Source organism: Chiloscyllium plagiosum, unplaced genomic scaffold, assembly GCF_037043375.1.
Source record: "Chiloscyllium plagiosum isolate Xiang-an unplaced genomic scaffold, Cpla_swu_hap1 HiC_scaffold_27, whole genome shotgun sequence".
Lineage (NCBI taxonomy): Eukaryota > Metazoa > Chordata > Chondrichthyes > Orectolobiformes > Hemiscylliidae > Chiloscyllium > Chiloscyllium plagiosum.
Window position 1 is genome coordinate 80,216,564 of NW_028270165.1, and position 19,336 is coordinate 80,235,899.

At 47.1% G+C, this 19,336-nt stretch overlaps 1 protein-coding gene across 4 annotated transcripts; it reads left to right on the forward strand.

The window, feature by feature from the left end:
• Positions 1-1,928: 1,928 nt before the first annotated feature.
• LOC148144659 (uncharacterized) lies at positions 1,929-18,495 on the forward strand. Of its 4 annotated transcripts, XM_087975034.1 has the most exons (3): positions 7,960-8,036; positions 12,604-12,660; positions 16,835-18,495. In XM_087975034.1, exon 3 carries the CDS (start codon positions 17,245-17,247, stop codon positions 17,959-17,961), a length of 717 nt encoding a protein of 238 aa, XP_087831160.1. In that variant the 5' UTR covers positions 7,960-8,036; positions 12,604-12,660; positions 16,835-17,244; the 3' UTR covers positions 17,962-18,495. The 4 variants fall into 4 exon arrangements, with proteins under 4 accessions (XP_087831161.1, XP_087831162.1, XP_087831159.1 ...); XM_087975035.1 differs by lacking the exons at positions 7,960-8,036; positions 12,604-12,660 and adding an exon at positions 1,929-1,948; XM_087975036.1 differs by lacking the exons at positions 7,960-8,036; positions 12,604-12,660 and adding an exon at positions 7,623-7,642.
• The last annotated feature ends 841 nt before the right edge of the window (positions 18,496-19,336 follow it).

Sequence of the window (19,336 nt, forward strand, 5' to 3'; positions counted from 1 at the left end):
CTAGAGGTGGTCGGAAGGTGTCAGAGCAGAGAGCCAGAAAGCACGTAGGGGCGGGCTGAGATCCGGAAGGCTTGTGGGCTACCCTACACGCTGTCGTCCCAGGGAAGGGGACGGGCTGTCCTAGAGGTGGCCGAAAGGTGTGCCAGGATAGCCCACTGCTCGGAGGTGCAACAGGGTGGGTGAGAGCCCAATGGTACGTAGGGGCAAACCGAGAGCCAGAAGGCGGGTAGCCATCCTCAGCGCTGTCACCCCGGGCAGGTACCGGGGCAGGCTGCCCCAGAGGTGGTCAGAAGGTGCTGAGGGTGGTTTGTGAAGCTGGAAGGTGGGTAGGCTGTCCTGACCGCTGTCACCCTGGGCGGGTACCGGGGCGGGCTGTCCTAGAGGTGGTCGAAAGGTGTGTCAGGGCGGACCGAGAACTGGAAGGGGCATGGGGTGGACCGAGAACCGGAAGGTGGGTAGGGGCGGGCTGCCTTAGAGTGGTCGGAAGGTGGGAGGGATGGGGGCTTGCTGGGTCTGTATTGTCTGCACTTTTGTATGTAACAGGATTGTCTAATGTATAACTGTCACTGCTGTTGTCTCTTTATATCTTTGTGAAACTGGGATTTGAGGTTTGTCCTCATGTCCCTGAAAAATGTATGGTAGGGTTTGGGGCCTGGCTTTGCTGCTCCTCTCCCTTGTAAAATTGCTGTCTCTTGTATGCAGCTGTAAATGTAACTGTTTGTTGTAAACTGTTTTTGTAATTTGTTTAATAAAATAATATGTAGTGATGTGGAAAATGAATATCAGAGAACAATAGAAAGGGACAAGGAGAGTAAATATACCAGCAATGAAAACTGGATACTAATGTCACAAAAACTGAAATGATACATGGTGAGTCTGAACGTGTGCCACATTGTAACAAAAGTGAATGAATTAACTGCACTCATTGAAATGAATAATTATGGTCTGAGACTCCTTACAGACACATGGCTTCAGGATGGCAAGGATTGGATCCTGAATATTGAGGGGGGAGTCAGATGGGAAGCTAGGTAAAGGCAGAGGGTTGGCACTGCTCATCAAAGCACTGAGCACACAGTAGTCTGGTGTCAGCTCGGGTTTCACGGCCTGATTTCTCTGTCCTCTGATCTCCCTGTTCCCACTGAGTAAGATGTTGGTCTGTTCTCAGCTTTGCTGGACTTCTGCTGAAGCTTTCACACCTCTTTTACAGCTTCCAGAACAAGAAAACATTCAGAGCTGAAAATGTGTTGCTGGAACAGCGCAGCAGGTCAGGCAGCATCCAGGGAACAGGAGAATCGATGTTTCGGGCATAAGCCCTTCTTCAATAAAACATTCAGTCAATCGAAAGCCAACCCACAATCTCAGCCTGTCACCCATCCAGACACAGAGTGTAGTCACAGCAGGGAATCAAACAAGAAAAATGAAACAAAATCAGAAATAAATAAAGGCTTAATGTTTGTTCATTAGGAAGTAAACCAGAAATAGGGCTCTCCCAGGATTCTGATAGTGCCCTACTTGAGGAATTCTCTCTCCATTCGATGTAACTATTAGTACTGGTGGGACAAAGTAACTCGTGTGCCAAATCATTTAAAGCAAGGTAGTCAGGAGAGGAGACCTTGAGCAATTAACTAGCTTTATTCGTTGCCATTGGGGAATACCTCTTAGTTCAAAATAAAGTCCGACGTATTCCAATAAAATACAGAATGTTACAAGTTTTATGGTAAAGCACAAGCCCCACTCTCCAATAATAATGCAACTGAGGGGCAGTCGTAAGGTTCACATACATTATCCAGACCTACGTTTCTTAATTTCTACAAAACTGAATGTTATCTTATACCGCAGGTTCAGCTCAGCTCGAATTACCACTAAGGGACAGAGAGAACCAATCCATCATTCTCTGAAGCAGCACAGTCTAATGGCCTGAGGAGCAGAGACAGCCTGCAGCTGCAAGGTCAGGCTATCAAAACAGAATTCCTTAGCCAGGGCTCAGACAGCATTATGTTAACAGGCTACATTTTACTGCAAACATTGCTTTGTGACAAAATGGCTTCCATGCAGTTTTGTCAATTTTGATCACATTCTCCCACAATCCCTCCTTTTTTATTGAAAAGAGGAGATTGGGGGTGTAAGCAAAAGGGGGAGTATACCCAGAGCCAGGGGTTGGTGCTTGGAGATCGGACTGATAGTCCTCGGGTTCAGTAAGGACAGGGGCAGAAGGCTCCAGGGATTGGGAATCATCATCAGAGGTTTATCAGGAATGGAAAATCTCGGCATCTGGGAGATCGCTGGAGGGGAGGGCCACAACAGTGAACTGAGCCGAGCACAGGATTGTCTGCGGGGTGACTTTGATTTCCAATCGAGCAGTTCCAAAGGCAGGGGGAAAGAAAGCTGCAAGCTGCTCAAACTCCATAAGGGCTCGCTTGGTACGAGTTCAGGATGGATGGGGATATGGGCACATACCTAGCAGCTAGAGTGGTTGACCTTCTGTGCATAAAAAAAGTATTAAACTGTAATTCCTGTTTACTAGAGGTTATCAGGCCCAATCAAACATAGTTAGTGAAAGAAAGATAATGAATAGTGCAGTGAAAGGCAGAATGATCAGGCTGAGTCATTCACGGATGAAGGCTGAAGATGTGTCTCTGACGGGGTCTTCTGGTGTTCCTCCAGGAGGTGGCGCTCATTTGCATTGTGTTGTGTGTGTCCATGCGGCCTCCCCTTGACCCTGACTGCTGACCGGGTAACCCAGCAGGACTAGGAACGGGCCTTTCCATCTCAGCGCCAATATGTCCCGGTCCTAATGCTGAGGCTTGGCGTACCCATGAATGTAAACTCTGAAGAGTTTTGGTGAACTGATGCAAATATTTCCCACTTGTCCAACACTAGAGTGTCAGCTGTTTCAGCCATTGGGATGGTTTTGATTCATCTACTAAATACATCTACTCTTATTCGACAATATTCATAACAATGTACGCGAGGTGATTCTATAAAAGCAAGTTGTAGACAGGGAAAAAGGCCGACCAGGCAAGGAGGTGGTTAACAAACACACTCTCTCTGGATCAATGATGCTGGAAGAGCACAGCAGTTCAGGCAGCATCCGAGGAGCAGCAGCAAAATCGACGTTACGGGCAAAAGCCCTTCGTCAGGAATAAAGCTCTCTCTGTCTGCCTGCGCCTCTCACTCTCTCTCTGCCTGCCTGCACCTTTCTCTCCCACATTGCCTGCTTGCGCCCCCCCTCTCTCTCTGGCTGCTTATGCCCCCCTCTGCCTGCGCGCCTCTCTCCCTCTCTGTAACACTCGTCAACTTTCTACATGTCTCAGTTAATAGTTGCCCAATGTGTCCTGTGTGCCAAATTCATTCAAGTCTGGATGTCCTGAAGCGAGCAATTATATTTCAGATTTCTACTCGTCAATTAAAACTAATGTTGGGCACTCAAACAGATTGGGGGCATCCTGAAGCATGCCACGGACCTCAGTGTGGGTCCAGGGCTTATCAAATAGGGTTTCACCTCTCGTAACCCTGGGGTAAGCAAATTCATTATTACTAACTTTGTAAAGCACAAGTGCTCTCAGCAGTATTACGTCCAGACGCTAGGACCCTGTTGAGTTCTCTCACTCGTATCTTGTGGCTGAGTAGGGAGAATTGTATCAACATTTCTAACAGCACTTTTGTCCCTGGCCAGCTTTCCCCTTTATTTTGGACCCAACAAAAGCAGCAACCACCCTCGATAATTCATCTCTCAAAGGATATCGGCCGGTGACCTGGCAGGACCAGGGTAACTCCTGCCTGACTCGCCAACTGTGGGGGATGGAAATAAAGCCCCTTGTCAGGAAAGAATTTGTTTATCAGGAAGTAGTACAGCTGCAAGGCCAACCGTCTCCGCTGAGCCTGGGAAACACAAGCTTTAGCAAGCAGGCACTAAGCTGAGATTCAAAATGGTTTCCAGGCTTTAATATGTGACCAAATGGCTGACCCAAATCTAACAATTCTCCCACATCATCGCAGGGAATAAAACAAGAAAAATGAGACAAAATGAGAAATAAATTGGCGACCGTGCTTAATGTTTGTTCATTACGAAGTAAACAAGAAATAGCAGTCTCCCAGGACTCTTATGGTGCCCTACTTGAGGAATTCTGTCCAACAAGTTTAATTGGAAGCATTAGCTTTCGGAGTGCAGCTCCTTCATCAGGGGATTGTGGAATATAAAATTGTAAGACACAGAATTTATAGCAACAGTTTATAGTGTGATGTAACTGAAACGATACATTGAAAAAGACCTGGATTGTTTGTTAAGTCTCTCATCTGTTCGAATGACCATGATAGTTTCAGTTCTTTCAAATGTAAATCACAAAACCTCTTAAAATAGTTAAATCCTCAAGTGAACTTTACCAATTGGTGTTACGTCAGCCCAGATAATGTATTGAAGGTGTGAGTTCCCCTGTGTGAGACTCTGTGCCACAATGGTTAAACTGATTTACAGAATCTTACATGGATTCATGCAGTTTTTGAGCAAAGTAAGACATAATTCTGCAAGTACGAATTCACTCAACAAACTTGTGCGTGTGCGTATGTGTGTGTGTGTGTGGGGGGGGGGGGAGATGTATATTTGCAGATACATTCTATGTGCATTTTTTAAAGGAAAAATCTGCAGGCAGTCAATACATGTAATAGTTTGTAAATTCGACTTTGGAAACAGAACCAGTCTGACTCAAGATTGGGATACAGACAGACTCTGACCTGACACTTTTAATGCATTGTCTGAGCTGAGATGTGAGCTTTTGCTATAAAACCTTGTTATCTCGAGAAGGTGACAACAAGAAATTCTGGGATTTACATTGTAATGAGACCTACAACCTATTTGAAAAGGTGGAAGACTTAACAATCCAGGTTTGTTCAATATACCATTTCAGTGGCAGGACACTGGAATGTTTTGCTCTAAATTGTGTCTTAGGATGTTATCCTCCACAACCACCTGATGAAGAGGCAGAACTCCAAAAGTTACTGCTTCCAAAGAAGCCTGTTGGACGACAACCTGGAGTTGTGTGATTCTAGAATCTGGTTTCTAGTATCTGCAGTCCTTGTTTTTACCTAGTTGCATTTAACCCTACTGTGAATCCTCTTGCAAGGATGCCTGCATTGAAGAAGTTTTCCTCCTCTCTCTACAAGAATCTCAAGGAATCCCTTTCCCACTGCAACTCCCAGGTCATTTCCTCTGCCCTGAAGCTCTTCAATCATGTCCTGAAACAGACTCGCTACCACAGCCACATTTGCTTCCTCAGTGCCGCCTCCGTAACCAACTCATCCTACACGGACTCCGGACCACCTTTAACCAAGCAGAGTTCGGATCCGAACAGGCCACTCCACCCTCCTGTCTGACCTATCACCTTCATTCCCACCCCCATTCACCCATTGTACTCTTTGCTACCTTCCCCCACCCTCCTCTCTGACCTATCCCCTCCATCCCCACCCCCATTCACCGATTGTACTCTATGCTACTTTCTCCCCACCCCCACCCTCCTCTCATTTATCTCTCCACTCTGCAGGCTCTATTCCTGATAAAGGGCTTTTGCCTGAAACGTCGATTTTCCTGCTCCTCGGATGCTGCCTGAACTGGTGTGCTTTTCCAGCACCACTCTAATCAAAAGTGGATTGGCCATGTTGAATTACCCATAGTGCCCAGGGATGTGCATGTTAGGTTGGATTGGCCATGCCAAATAGTGCTGTGAGAAACAAATCAATTTAATCAATTTAATCAATAATTTTCAGTCCGAGTCAAAGAGTTCCGAAGCAGCACATTTATTCGAACATCTTGCAAGATGGGTGGCTGTATGAAGACAGACATACCCGACAGTAAAATACAGAGTTTTTTATACTTTTCTGAGGGCTCTCTCAACACCCTACACTGAGCAATAAACCTATCATAAGTGTCTATTTCATTCTATTTTTTTTCCCATGGTGTGTGTGCAGGTGTGAGACACAGTGAAAGACACAAAGTGCACAAATCTTTATTCAATTTCCAACACCAGGAAGATAGGAAAACACATGGGTGGCCAGTGACAAACACTGCCCTTCACATCAAAGGGCAGTGCTGTGTGATCAAAACAGTGAAGGGGAGGGTACGGACTAAATCAAAATAGAATTGGAGGCGCCCACCTCTCCCTGAACAACTCCAGGGTGTTGGTAGACACCGCGTACTCCTTCTCCAAGGACACCCGGACCCTAACGTATCTATTTCATTCTATTTTTTTTTCTACCCACGAGGAGGTCTTCAGACCTGCCCTGAAACTGTTGTTTATTTTTTTTCTTAAGTGCACCAATCGTTATTGAAGTTCCACCACCAGGAAGATAGGAAAACACCCGGGTGGCCAGTGACAAACACTGCCCTTCACATCAAAGGGCAGTGCTGTGTGATCAAAACAGTGAAGGGGAGGGTAGGGACTAAATCAAAATAGAATTGGAGGGAGAAATGATGCACTCCACTCCCTGCGGCGCCCACCTCTCTCTGAACAACTCCAGGGTGTTGGTAGACACCGCGTACTCCTTCTCCAAGGACACCCGGACCCTAACGTATCTATTTCATTCTATCCCTTTATTTGGTGATTACTTGCACCCGTTATTCCTTCATTTGGTAATTCCCTGCACCCAAGCCTAAGCCTATCATACTTATTAATTACTTCACCTGCTTTTCTTTAAATCTGCCTTATTTGGCTGTCCTTGTTCGTTACAGCCTTCCTGTTGATTTGTCCAGTTCCTCTTATCGAACCGTCTGACTTCTGAGATCATCCTTTAATATCTTGATAGTCCAAAACGCGGCCCTACAAACTATGAGCTTATTGCGAAATGCCCCTGCTGCCCTTTTATTTGTGGTCAGCTACAAGTAATTTCCTTGCTTAAAACTATTTCTTAAAAGACCCTTTATATTCTTTAAAATCAACGTACAACTGACAACCTGAAATTTATCTCTATCAGTCCTTACCCCCATTCACCCATCGTACTCTTTGCTACCTTCCCCCACCCTCTTCCTTGACCTATCCCCTCCAACCCCATCCCCATTTACCCATTGTATTCTATGCTATTTTCTCCCCACCCCCACCCCCACCCCACCCACTCTCAGTTATCTCACCACCCTGCAGGCAACCTGCCTCTATTCCTGATGAAGGGCTTTTGCGTGAAGCGTCGATTTTCCTGCTCCTCGGATGCTGCCTGAACTGCTGTGCTTTTCCAGTACCACTCTAATCTAAAGTGGATTGGCCATGCTGAAATACCCATAGTGCCTAGCGATGTGCAGGTTAGGGTGGATTGGCCATGCTAAATTACCCATAGTGCCCAAGGATGTGCAGGTTAGGGTGGACTGGCGATGCTAAATTACCATAGTGCCCAGGGATGTGCAGGTGAGGGTGGATTGGCTATGCTAAATTACCCATAGTGCCCAAGGATGTGCAGGTTAGGGTGGACTGGCGATGCTAAATTACCATAATGCCCAGGGATGTGCAGGTTAGGGTGGATTAGCTATGCTTTATTCCTGATGTTGGGCTTTTGCCCGAAACGTCGATTTTGCTGCTTCTCGGATGCACCACAAATCCAAAATCTGCTTTCCAGCATCTGCAGTCATTGTTTTTACCCATGCTAAATTAGGCATAATATGCAGGTAAGGTGCATGACTCAGGGATAAATGAAGAGCAATGGGGACAGGGGAATGGGTGTGGGTGGGTGACCCTTGGGAGGGTCGGTGAGGCCGAGTGGCCTGCTTCCACACTGTGGGGATTCTCTGAAGGGAGGGGTTTTTGGAAAATGTGTTCTCCACCCCGACTGCTGCAGGGGCAGCGCATGCGCAGTGCGGCGTCCCGCTGTTGGTTTCGTCCCGCCCCTCGGTCCTTTATTGACGTCACAACGCGGAAGTGACCCTGTCAGTTTCAAAGTGAACCTCCCGCCCTCAGGACGACTCTTCATCCTGGGAGGGAGACAGAGATGGGAGGAGGGGAAATTGGTCACTTGTAGCAACTGGAGTGAATCCAGGGAGGGAGCAGCCTCCGCAAACTCAGGTATGTGTCTTAGTTACCCGGGCGAGGAGGGACTGAAGGATAGAGATTGGGAAGGGGGAGGGCTGGATATCTTTTCTGTTTTTAAGTTTAAAATGCACCCGATTCCCATCAGTAACTGCAACAGGTACAAGTACAGCACATGCAATATTCCTCATTGCAGCTTCAAGCCGGTTTTACATCCTCTGTTCTTCCTCCACCTTGCTCCAGCACATTCAGCTTCTTTCCCTCATTCCCATTCCCCCTGCCCTGATGTTCCAAGCTCACCCGCAAAAGATCGGTTTGTCCCTCCATTCTTTCCCGGTGGCGCCCATTACTCTTGTCTATTTCTTGCCTTATCCGGCCTTGTGCGTGAACAAAGTGTTAGCGTATATCCTCTTTCACTGCCAGCTGCTTCCTTGTTTGCGAAAGTAACATTTCCTCCCATTTTTCGCCGACACTGAGCCTTCTGACCTCCTTGATTGTGGTTTTTTTTTTGTTTTTGCAGAAGCAGGAAACAGATGGTTTTAACTGTACGAGCATATCTAGCTCAACCTACACCCCCTCCCCTCACAGCACCTTATCTGTTTGTCTGTAATATCTACCATTGTTTACAGGCACATTTCATGTATGCACATTTTAGCTAATACAAAAGCAATTATATATTTCCTTTACATTGTTTTCATTCTTGTTAACTCCACTCTTGGCTGAAACAATTATACCCTGGCGTTAGTTCATTTACTTTGCAGAAGCAATTATGGTTGCAGAAGTAACACTGCTTTACCTATATCCCACAGGGGAGACCCTACAACCTTGTATAAAATAATGTGGGGCATGGTGAGGGTAAATAGTCAAGATCTTTGATCTGGGATTGCTCGTAGGTTTATGGTGAGAGTGAGATTTAAAAGAAACCTAAGGGACAACTCCTATATACAGAGGGTGGTGTGTGTAAAGAATGAGCTGCCAGAGGAAGTGGTGACTGCTGGTACAATTACAACCTTTAAAAGGTATCTGGATGGGTATATGTTGGGAAACATTTAGAGAGCTATGGGCCAAGTGCTGACAAATGGGGCTCGATTGATTTAGGATATCTGGTCAGCATGGACTGAAGGGACTGTTTGTGCTGTACATCTGTGATTCTGGCTTGCCACAAATGTTTGTCACGTCTGTATGTTCAGTTTCTCCCTGGTGTTGGTGTTAATGCCTTGGTGTCTTATTTTGCTCCCCACATTCTGGGGACATTAACCGTTTCCTATCTGGTTGTTCTGATGATCTGGACTGCTGTCTGGATCTTTGGATTTCTGGGATTGGTCAATAAACAAACCTGGAAATGACACTTTTGTCAATCATACAAGCAATAGTTTATTCTTTGATACAGCCGGGTCAGTAGACTGTGATCAGCCCAGAAGGATTAGATTAACAACAGTGTGGACAGGCCCATCGGCCCAACCAGTCCACACCGACCCTCTGAAGAGTAGCTCACCCAGACCCATCTCCCTCTAACTAATGCACCTAACATTATGGGCAATTTGCCAAACTGTACATCTTTGGATTGTGGGAGGAAACCAGAGCACCCGGAGAAAACCCACGCAGACATGTGGAGAATGTGCAAACTCCACACAGCCAGCCCCTGGAGGCTGGAATCGGACCTGGGACCCTGGTGCTGTGAGGCAGCAGTGCTAACCGCTGGGCCACTGATGAGTACTCCCAGAGTGCCAGAAGAATCTGCTGACTTTTACAGAGTTTGTATAGAACTTATGTACATTGTTTAGAGTCAGACATTGAGCATGATCACATAGTAACAACCAATTAGATCCTGCAAGGTCCTCATGCATTTTTGACTTAGCCTAGGGTGGCACGGTGGCTCAATGGTTAGCACTGCTGCCTCACAGCCCCAGGGTCCCAGGTTCGATTCCAGCCTTGGGTGACCATCTGTGTGGAGTTTGCACATTCTACCCGTGTCTGCGTGGGTTTCCTCCGGGTGCTCCGGTTTCCTCCCACAGTCCAAAGATGTGCAGGTCAGGTGGATTGGCCATGCTAAATTGCCCATGGTGTTAGGTGCATTAGTCAGAGGGAAAATGGTTCTGGCTGGGTTACTCTTTGGAGGGTCAGTGTGGACTGGTTGGGCCGAAGGGCCTGTTTCCAAACTGTAGGGAATCTAACCTACTCTATCATAATTTCTTGTAGACAACCTGTTCTTGGAATCGTATTTGTCCTGTCTGGCGGTTAGGATTAAACCGTTACTTGATGATTAGGTTCACATTTGCAGTTTTTTTCACTGGATTTATATCAGTCTGTGGTTTCTTGTTTGTTCTGAGTCGTGAGTATCTGCCTGACTCAGTCCCACCGAGTTAGCCAAGCAGAAGCCATTTTGTCCTACCTCCCATGTTAAAGTGGAGATTTGAGGTGGCCCAGGGAATCCTTTGAGAACTCAGACCTGTAAAGCCTCTCTTGGTTTGTCCTGGAGATCATACTCTTTGGAAGCCTGGAATAAAAACCTCTTATCATAAAGTCCCAAAATGCAATTCAATTCAATCCATTGCAGATGAGCACTGAGTTAATTCTCTACAGGATTCAACAGCCTCAGCACTAAAATGGTCTCTCTCTCTCTCTCTCTCGCTCTCTCTCTCTCTCTCTCGCTCTCTCTCTCTCTCTCTCGCTCTCTCTCTCTCTCTCTCGCTCTCTCTCTCTCTCTCTCGCTCTCTCTCTCTCTCTCTCTCTCTCGTGTCCTTTTGAACTCTCAAGACAGCAAAGATTTATTTTGTGAATGCCCCACTTGCAAGGGGCAGTAAGAATCCATTATAATGGACAAGCTCCACCCATTAATTACACAGCTATGGATAGTACTGAGTCTTGTTTCAGGGTCAGATTCAAAGACTTATCATTCATTTCACAAGGGAACGGCTGTGAATGTTATCACTTCCTGGTGTCCTGTTCACACAGATTCACCCGATGATAAAGTAAACGTTCTTAATTGCCTCACAGCATCCTGTTATCACTTGGTGAGCCCAGGTGTCCCTATCTTTAAGTTCTCTCCTCTTTCTGAGCCTTCCTGCCAGTTTATTTTCTAGTGCAGTAAATGTATTCAATAATTCAGCATTACGTTTTAGTCTGAATGTTTAAAGACAAGTTTTAAGACTATAGACTTTATCACCCAAATGCCCACACCCTCATTCCTCCCTTTGATTGCACCGCGATCACTGAAAGAGAAGGCTAGTCCAAACGAATGCCCTTCAAGGTGGTCCAGCCATCAACATCCTGCAGAGCAACACCACCATCCTCGCAGCTCATCTGGTCATATTTATCATCGCCATCGACACGTGTGGGTGAGCCATTGGATCGCAAAAGGAGCATCTTCTGGGGCAAATCTATATCACTAAGGGACCTCATAAGCCTAGCAATTAAATACCTAATAATACCAATACCGACAAACAGACATAGCTAAATTGATAAGCCAATTGTACCATGAGCCCAACCTGCAGTTTCCCCAACTGGCCCCTTCAGTCATTCTGTCAAGGAATACCTGGATCTCTTCTTGTATCTTAGTAATATTGCCAGTGAGATCGGGAATGGCCATAGTGCATTTATCTTGGACAATGGTGCAGACCTCACCCTCCCGGGTGAGTATATAGTCTAAGGCATACCGATTCTGCATAGAGTAAAGACACAGGTCTGATAATCCCAGTTTACTCTGTTCCAGAGCCTCTTTAGTCTTATTTCCTCGAATGGTCAGGCCGCAAAAGAGGGAATTGCGGTTCTGTTGACTTGTCACCCCTGCTGATCCTTCCAACCTCAGCGTACTCTGGATTCCCCAGGCTATCGGGTGCCCTGTATTGTCACCCCAGTCCCTTGGGATCCTTCCAGTTGGAGCAAGGTTGGCTGAGACCGACCGCTGCATCCTCCTCAGATGGAGGTTTCATCAACTTGTCCACTGGCCAGGACAAGGTACTGTTGTGGGAACAAGGGCTCCGATGGTGACCTTATGAGGGACATCTTTGCCATCCAGGACAAGGAAATTGGTAGCTTTACCTTTACCTTAAGAAATAATAGTCTAGTTTGGTGTCTATTAGGGAGAGTTTGTCAAAATAGGTTACTGAAATGTTACAGCAGGGGGTCTGGTCAGGTCTACAGGAGGAAAGGGTCGACGTTTTGCAAGAGGGGTTGCTTGAGCTCTGTTAAAAAAAAAAAAAAATGGGCCAAGTGACTCGAGCACTCGCACTGTATGGGAGACAATGGTCCTGAGAATGCTGTTCCCATTGGGCACTCCCTTAGCTCTATTGTACATGGGGAGAAAGTGAGGTCTGCAGATGCTGGAGATCAGAGCTGGAAATGTGTTGCTGGAAAAGCGCAGCAGGTCAGGCAGCATCCAGGGAACAGGAGAATCGACGTTTCGGGCATAAGCCCTTCTATTGTACATGGTCTTGGTGACAGTATCAGATTCTGAACAGAGAAAAGGCCTATAAATGCACAAGGGAAGGGTTCCGTTCCAGGTCCATGTGCCGCATAAGGCCTGCTGTACGCCAGCCAGTGTTACACCAGCTGTTTGTATACACAGACCGGAGGTATTGGAAAGTGATATTTCTCTTTGCAGGGTCGGCAGGAGGAAGTCTGATGAATAGAATGGAATCGGGGACTGGAGATGGGGCAAGTAAGTCATCTCCCGATAGAGAGGAGTAACATACTACTGCCTCTGGGGTGAAGAGCGTTCTGTGGGCCTGTATAAATAAGTTGTTTGTGGATTGAGGATTTTCCCCGATCAGGCTTCCCTTTTCTCAAGTTGGCCCGACCTGCAAAAAGGGATGGTGTTCCTGAGTTGATCATTTTTATCCTGACTAGGCTTGCGTCTGCAGGTAAAATCAAAAAAACATGGTAACGACATGATAACTCACTGATTTCTACTGTCCTGATGGACCATCTGGTCTTTCTGATGTAAGAGTCCATTGCAATAATCAATCTTCATCACATTCCACACGTCAAAGACGCCTGGTCCGGTGCACTGGATAACATCTCCTCAGCATGGGTGGTGGGGATAATCTCTGATCATTCCTGGTTGCATCCATACTTAGTGGCGTTCCCCATCAGGATGTTGCATGTGATCAGAAAGGTGAGGAGATAAGCGATCCCCCACATCTCCCTCCTCTTAGTTCAAGTATCTGTAATAAGATTAACATTAGAACAACAGCAAGATTCAAAAACCCAAATGGACAGGGTCCACTCCTTTTGTTGGGATTCCAGGATTCTCTCCTCCTCTTCCCCCCTTTTTGATTGGTGTGGTCAATCAATTTACAATGGTGCAGTTGGACCCAAGCTGAGTGCCCAGTGACTGTGACCACCGTAGGGGTGGGAAGTAAAACCTGGAAGGGGCCATCCCAACGAGGTTGGAGACCTTTGCCAGTCCAGTTCTTGACGAGCACCAACGAACCAGGCTCTACCCGTGACGAGGCTGAAAGGGAGGGAACATCGCTGTAGGCCCCACGCTCCTGGGAGTGAAAGGCACGCATAACATTAGTTAGAGCAAGAACATAACCAATCATTGCTTCGGTCATGTGGTGGAAGTGGACTGAGAAAGGGAGCCGAATCGTTCCAAGGGGTACGGAGGGGGTGACCAGAGAGACTCTCAGCTGGAGTCAGTCGTGTCTTGCCTGCAGATATGGATCGCATCTGGAATAAGGCCACAGGGATTAGCATAACCAGAACCAGCATAGAAACAGACCCTTCGGCCCAACTCCTCCATGTCGACCAGATATTCCAATCCAATCTAATTCCCCCTGGCAGCACCCAGGCCATATCCCTCCAAACCCTTCCTATTCATATACCCAACCAAATGCCTCTTAAACATTGCAATTGTACCCACCTCCACCACTTCCTCTGGCAGTTCATCCCATACATGCACAACCCTCTGCGTGAAAAGTTGTCCCTTTCAAATCTTTCCATTCTCACCTTAAACCTATGCCTTCTAGTTTTCGAGTCCCCCACCCTGGGGGGAAAAGACCTAGGCTATTTGCCCTATCTATGCCCCTCATGATTTTATAAACCTCTACGGTCACCCCTCAGACTCTGATGCTCCAGGTGTAAAATAAATGCCCCAGCCCCTCTCTGTCTGTGTAACTGGTTAAAGCTCCTTCCCATTGTCAGTTCACTGGGACACATACACTCATTCTGTGTAACCAGTTAAAGCTCAGTTCACTGGTAGTTCCTCTTTGAAGCAGGTCGAATGGATTTCTCTTTCCAGATTCAACCCCCCAATGATATTGAGTGACCCTGTCAGATCTTGTTATGGAATTTCTTCCAAGAATTCTGCCTGCAGATCCTCCCCTTCTGATACCCTGTTAGCAAGTTGAAATAAATCATCACTGTCTCTACTGAGTAGAAACTCTGATTATATTGTATGTGTCTGTGTATTTAAAGTACTAACCCAGGAACATAAAAATGGTATTTTTGATTTAAAATACATAGGAGACATGAGGAAGGAGATGTCAGGACCTGGCACTCTCTGGACCCTAACAGGATGTTCCAAGTGGTAGTGCAAACATTTCAAAATGAAGTGGATGGCCATAGAGCTGTACAGCACAGAAACAGTCCATCTCGTCCATGCTGACTAGATATCTGAAATTAATCTATCTTATTTACCAGCACTTGGCCCATATCCCTTTAAACCCCACGTATTCACATACCCATCCAGCTGCCTTCCTCATTCCCCGTTTTACTTGTACTGATACCTTTGGGGATCTCTGAACTTGGACAGTAAGGTCCCTTTTTTTCCTCAGCACTCTGTAGGGGTCTATTATTTATTGCTTGCTTCCTTCTCTATTAAGATGTTGTCCCTACAGTTTGCGGTTTGATTCGTTGTGGCAATAGAGGAGGCCACAGAAAGTAATGTCAGAAAGGGGGTGGGAAGGGGAATTGAAATGGGTGGTGAATTGAAATGAGCTGGTCGGCTCTGTGGACCCAGGTATGATGCTCAGTGAACCATTCCCCAAGTTTGCGCTCGCTCTCCCCGATATAGAGAAGACCACAACTGGCAAATGCAGTACCACAATATGAAGTTATAGCCATTGCTGTGGGGAAAAAAAAAGTAGAAAGGAAATGCATTGTTTAAATGGAGATGTAATTGGATGTGGAGAAAGTGAGAACTGCAGATGCTGGAGATCAGGGTCAAAAAATGTGGTACTAGAAGAGCACGGTAGGTGAGGCAGCATCTGAGGAGCAGGACAGTTGGCTTTTTGGTCACGAGCCCTTCATCTGGAATGATGTGTGGATGGACAAAGGAGCCCCAGCGTCCTCCTACACCAGTCACTGCCAGTTGTCAGACAGGTGCAGCAAGCATTCAGCAAGGCAAGTGGTATATTAGCAAGAGAAATTGAGTTCAGAGGTGGGGATGCCTTCCTGCAATTAGGGGGTCATTGAATATATTCAAGGCTGAACTCATCTGATTTTTGAACAACAAAGAAGTGAATGTTTGTGGGGGAAGGCAAGAACATGATTTTAAGACCAGTACAGAACAGTTCCAGAGTCATACAGCACAGAAACAGACCCTTCGGTCCAACTTGTCCATGCCGACCAGATATCCCATCGCAATCTAGTCCCATCTGCCAGCACCTAGCCCATATCCCTCCAAACTCTTCCCATTCATATACCCAACCAGATGCCTTTTAAATGTTGCAATTGTACCAGCTCCACCTTTCCTCCTGCAGCTCATTCTATACATTTACTACCCTCTGTGTGAAAAGGTTGCCCCTCAGATCTCTTTTCTGTTTCTTTCCCCCCTCACCTTAAACCTATGCCCTCTTGTTCTGGACCTCCCCTTCCCCCCACCGCAGGGAAAAGATTTTGCCTATTTATCCTACCCATGCCCTTCATGATTTTATAAGCCTCTATAAGGTCACCCCTTCGCCTCCAACGCTCCAGGGAAAACAGCCTTAGCCTCCCTTTAGCTCAAACCCTGGCAATATCCTTGTAAATGTTTCTGAGCCCTTTCAAGTTTCACAACCACTTACTGATAGGAAGGAAACCAGAATTGTGCACAATGTTCCAAATGTGGCCTAACCAATGTCCTGTACTGCGACAACACAACTTCCCAAATCCTATACTCAGAGGATTGGGAAAGTTTTCAAAACTTACAAAAGACAACCGGGAAAGAATGGAGGGAAAAACCGAACCTTTGAAGGTCAGCTTGGAAGCATCAAGGTCTCAGGACAGGGGGGTGGGGATGACCCCAGCTATGGGCCACGTGTGAGCAAACGGTTCCAGATTGATTTACGATATCTGGTCATTACAGACGAGTTGGACCGAAGGGTCTGTTTCTGTACTGTCTACCTCTATGACTCTGGCTTTCCACTAATGTTTGCCATGTCAGTATATTCAATTTCTCTCTGGTGTCAGTGTTAAGACCTTGATGTCTCATTTTGCTTCCCCTTCCCGGGGATGTTAACCATTTTGTGTCTGGTTATTCCTCAAGAAGCTGCGTGGCAGCTTCATCCTGAATTGACACACATTGTATTTGCTTCCCAAAATCAGACCTCCTCACTCTCAGCAGGATCCTAGTGTTGTGAAAGATATTAACTTTCAGGTGGTGGTATCGAAAATTCAGAGAGATGTCAGTCTTGATGTTTTTGCTTTTTCTGCCCCTGTAAGATCCTGAATCAGCACCTGCAGGGGAATTAGTTAGAGGGGAGTGAGAACAGAGGGGGAGAGAGAGTGGGATGGTGCTTTCCATTTTGTGGAATAATAAAAGAAAAGAATATTCCACAGAAAGTAGAATTGCTTGTTCAGAATTTCTACCCTGCACTGACAGTGATGGCTTTTGTAATCTCTTTTTACAGCGTATTTGAAGATCTGATGGCGGAAGTTTCTCAATCAACAGATGAAGGGCTTATGCCCAAAACATTGACCGTCCTGCTCCTCGGATGCTGTCTGACATCCCTGTGCTTTTCCAGTGCCACATGTTTTGACTGACTCTCCAGCATTTGCGATCCTCACTTCGCCGTCAATGTCTGACAGTCACTCAGTCCACCAGGACCACAACGATTTTCGACTGATTTCTCTGAGAGGGATCAAAGCTTTTTGGTTCCTGACTGAGTGAGTATGTTTTCAGCATCACTGGGACTGGACGAGAGACCCCACTGTTGCAGCGCACTGTGCGTGGAGCGTGTAGCAGCTATTCGACCTGGAAAGAGGAATTCACGACAGGAAGGGGCTGGAAGTTCGATTGTGTGCGGCTGAAGCTTCATCCATGGAGAAACCTGAGGAATCCCGCCCCGTGGCGAAACCGTGGAAGTGTGGCGACTGTGGGAAAGGCTTCCGTTTCCCGTCTGCCCTGGAGATTCATCGGCGCAGTCACACTGGGGAGAGGCCATTCCCCTGCACCGACTGCGGGAAGGCCTTCAGACATTACTCCCACCTGCTGGCCCACCAGCGGGACCACACAGGGGAAAGGCCCTTCAACTGCCCAGATTGTGGGAAGGCCTTCATGTTTTTCTCTGCCCTGTTGGCCCACCGGCGGGTCCACACGGGGGAGAGGCCATTCACCTGCCCTGAGTGCGGGAAGGCCTTCAGCACTTCCTCCACCTTGCTGATCCACCAGCGCATCCACACGAGGGAGAGGCCATTCACCTGCTCTCAGTGCGGGAAGGGCTTCATCTGCTCCTCCCACCTGCGGAGCCACGAGCGGGTCCACACGGGGGAGAGGCCCTTCAGCTGCCCCGAGTGCGGGAAGGCCTTCAGCACATCTTTCACCCTGTTGGCCCACCAGCGGGTCCACACGGGGGAGAGGCCCTTCAGCTGCCCCGAGTGTGGGAAGGCCTTCAGCACATCTTTCACCCTGCTGAGGCACCTACGGATCCACACCGGAGAGAGGCCGTTCATCTGCTCTCAGTGCGGGAAGGGCTTCGCCCGCTCCTCCCACCTGCGGAAGCACCAGCGAGTTCACGTGCCATCGCAGGGGGATTGAAGGAGTGACGGTCAAGTGCCATTATCGATTGGACTATCAATCCGGTTCCAGGGACTACCGGGTTTGAATCCCACCACGACAGATGGCAGAGGGAGTGGGTGGTGCGGGGGAGAAAGCCCCCATCTGATTCACTCTCTCCCTTGTTAGGAAAGGGAACCGCCATTGTGGGAGAGTATTCATTCAGTCGTTCCATCTGCATCCTTCACTCGGTCTGGCCTACACATGACTCCAGACCCACAGCAGTCTGGTTGACTCTACACTGCCCTCTCCCCACTGGCAAATGAGCAGGGAGAAACTTACCAGGATACAGGGTATGGGTTGAAATTGCTGAGTGAGGCAATACTTCCTCCGGATTACGGCTGTAACAAGGATCCAATTACAACCTGGTGCTGCCCAATAGTAAAGACAGTGGGGTGTGTGTCGGCTTTGATCTTGAGCTGTTTAAAAAGCAGCTACTTTGTCTATGCCTTTTTGCAGGGGGGGAATCTGAAGATGTAACTAAGTTGAGTCACAATAAAGGTTACCTGAACTTACCGCCGGGCTCAGACTCTCATTGAAAGCTTTGAGCTGGAAGACGTTTTTAGTTTAAAGCTGCTCCTTCGTTTCAGCCTCCTGCACTGAGTTTCCAATGTCATGTATCAGATGGAGCAGTGAATGAGAAGCTAGTATCGTGAGAAATTGTAAATCTTTCAGGTACTGTGTTGTTTCATCAGCATTGTAAAGTTTACTGACAGCACCAGGAGGTGTGGGCTGTGTTCACTAGAAATGATGTGGAGGTGTCGGTATTAGTCTGGGTTGATAAAGTTAAAAAGAAATCACCCAATACCAGGTTGTTGTCCAACAGGTTTATTTGGAAGCACTAGCTTTCTGAGTGCTGCTCCTTCATCGGGTAGCTGTGGAGCCGCATTGTAAGACACAGAATGTATATCAAAAGATCAGTATCATGCAACTGATAGAATATATTGAACAAGCCTAGATTGCTGTCAAGTCTTTCATCTCTTCGAATGGGTGCAGGTTTTGGTTCATTAATGTGTAACTGCCAGTACATCTTTTAAGTCACATTCTTGAGATGACTTTAGGTTTTATAAATAAGATGACATCTCAGCTCAGACAATGCATTTAAAGATGTGAGAATTGAGTCTGAAAATGTGTTGCTGGAAAAGCACAGCAGGTCAGGCAGCATCCAAGGAGCAGGAGAATCGACGTTTCGGGCATGAGCCCTTCTTCAGGAAAGGGCTGAAGAAGGGCTCATGCCCGAAACGTCGATTCTACTGCTACTTGGATGCTGTCTGACCTGCTGCGCTTTTCCAGCAACACCTTTTCAGCTCTGATCTCCAGCATCTTCAGTCCTCACTTTCTTCCTGAGAATTGAGTC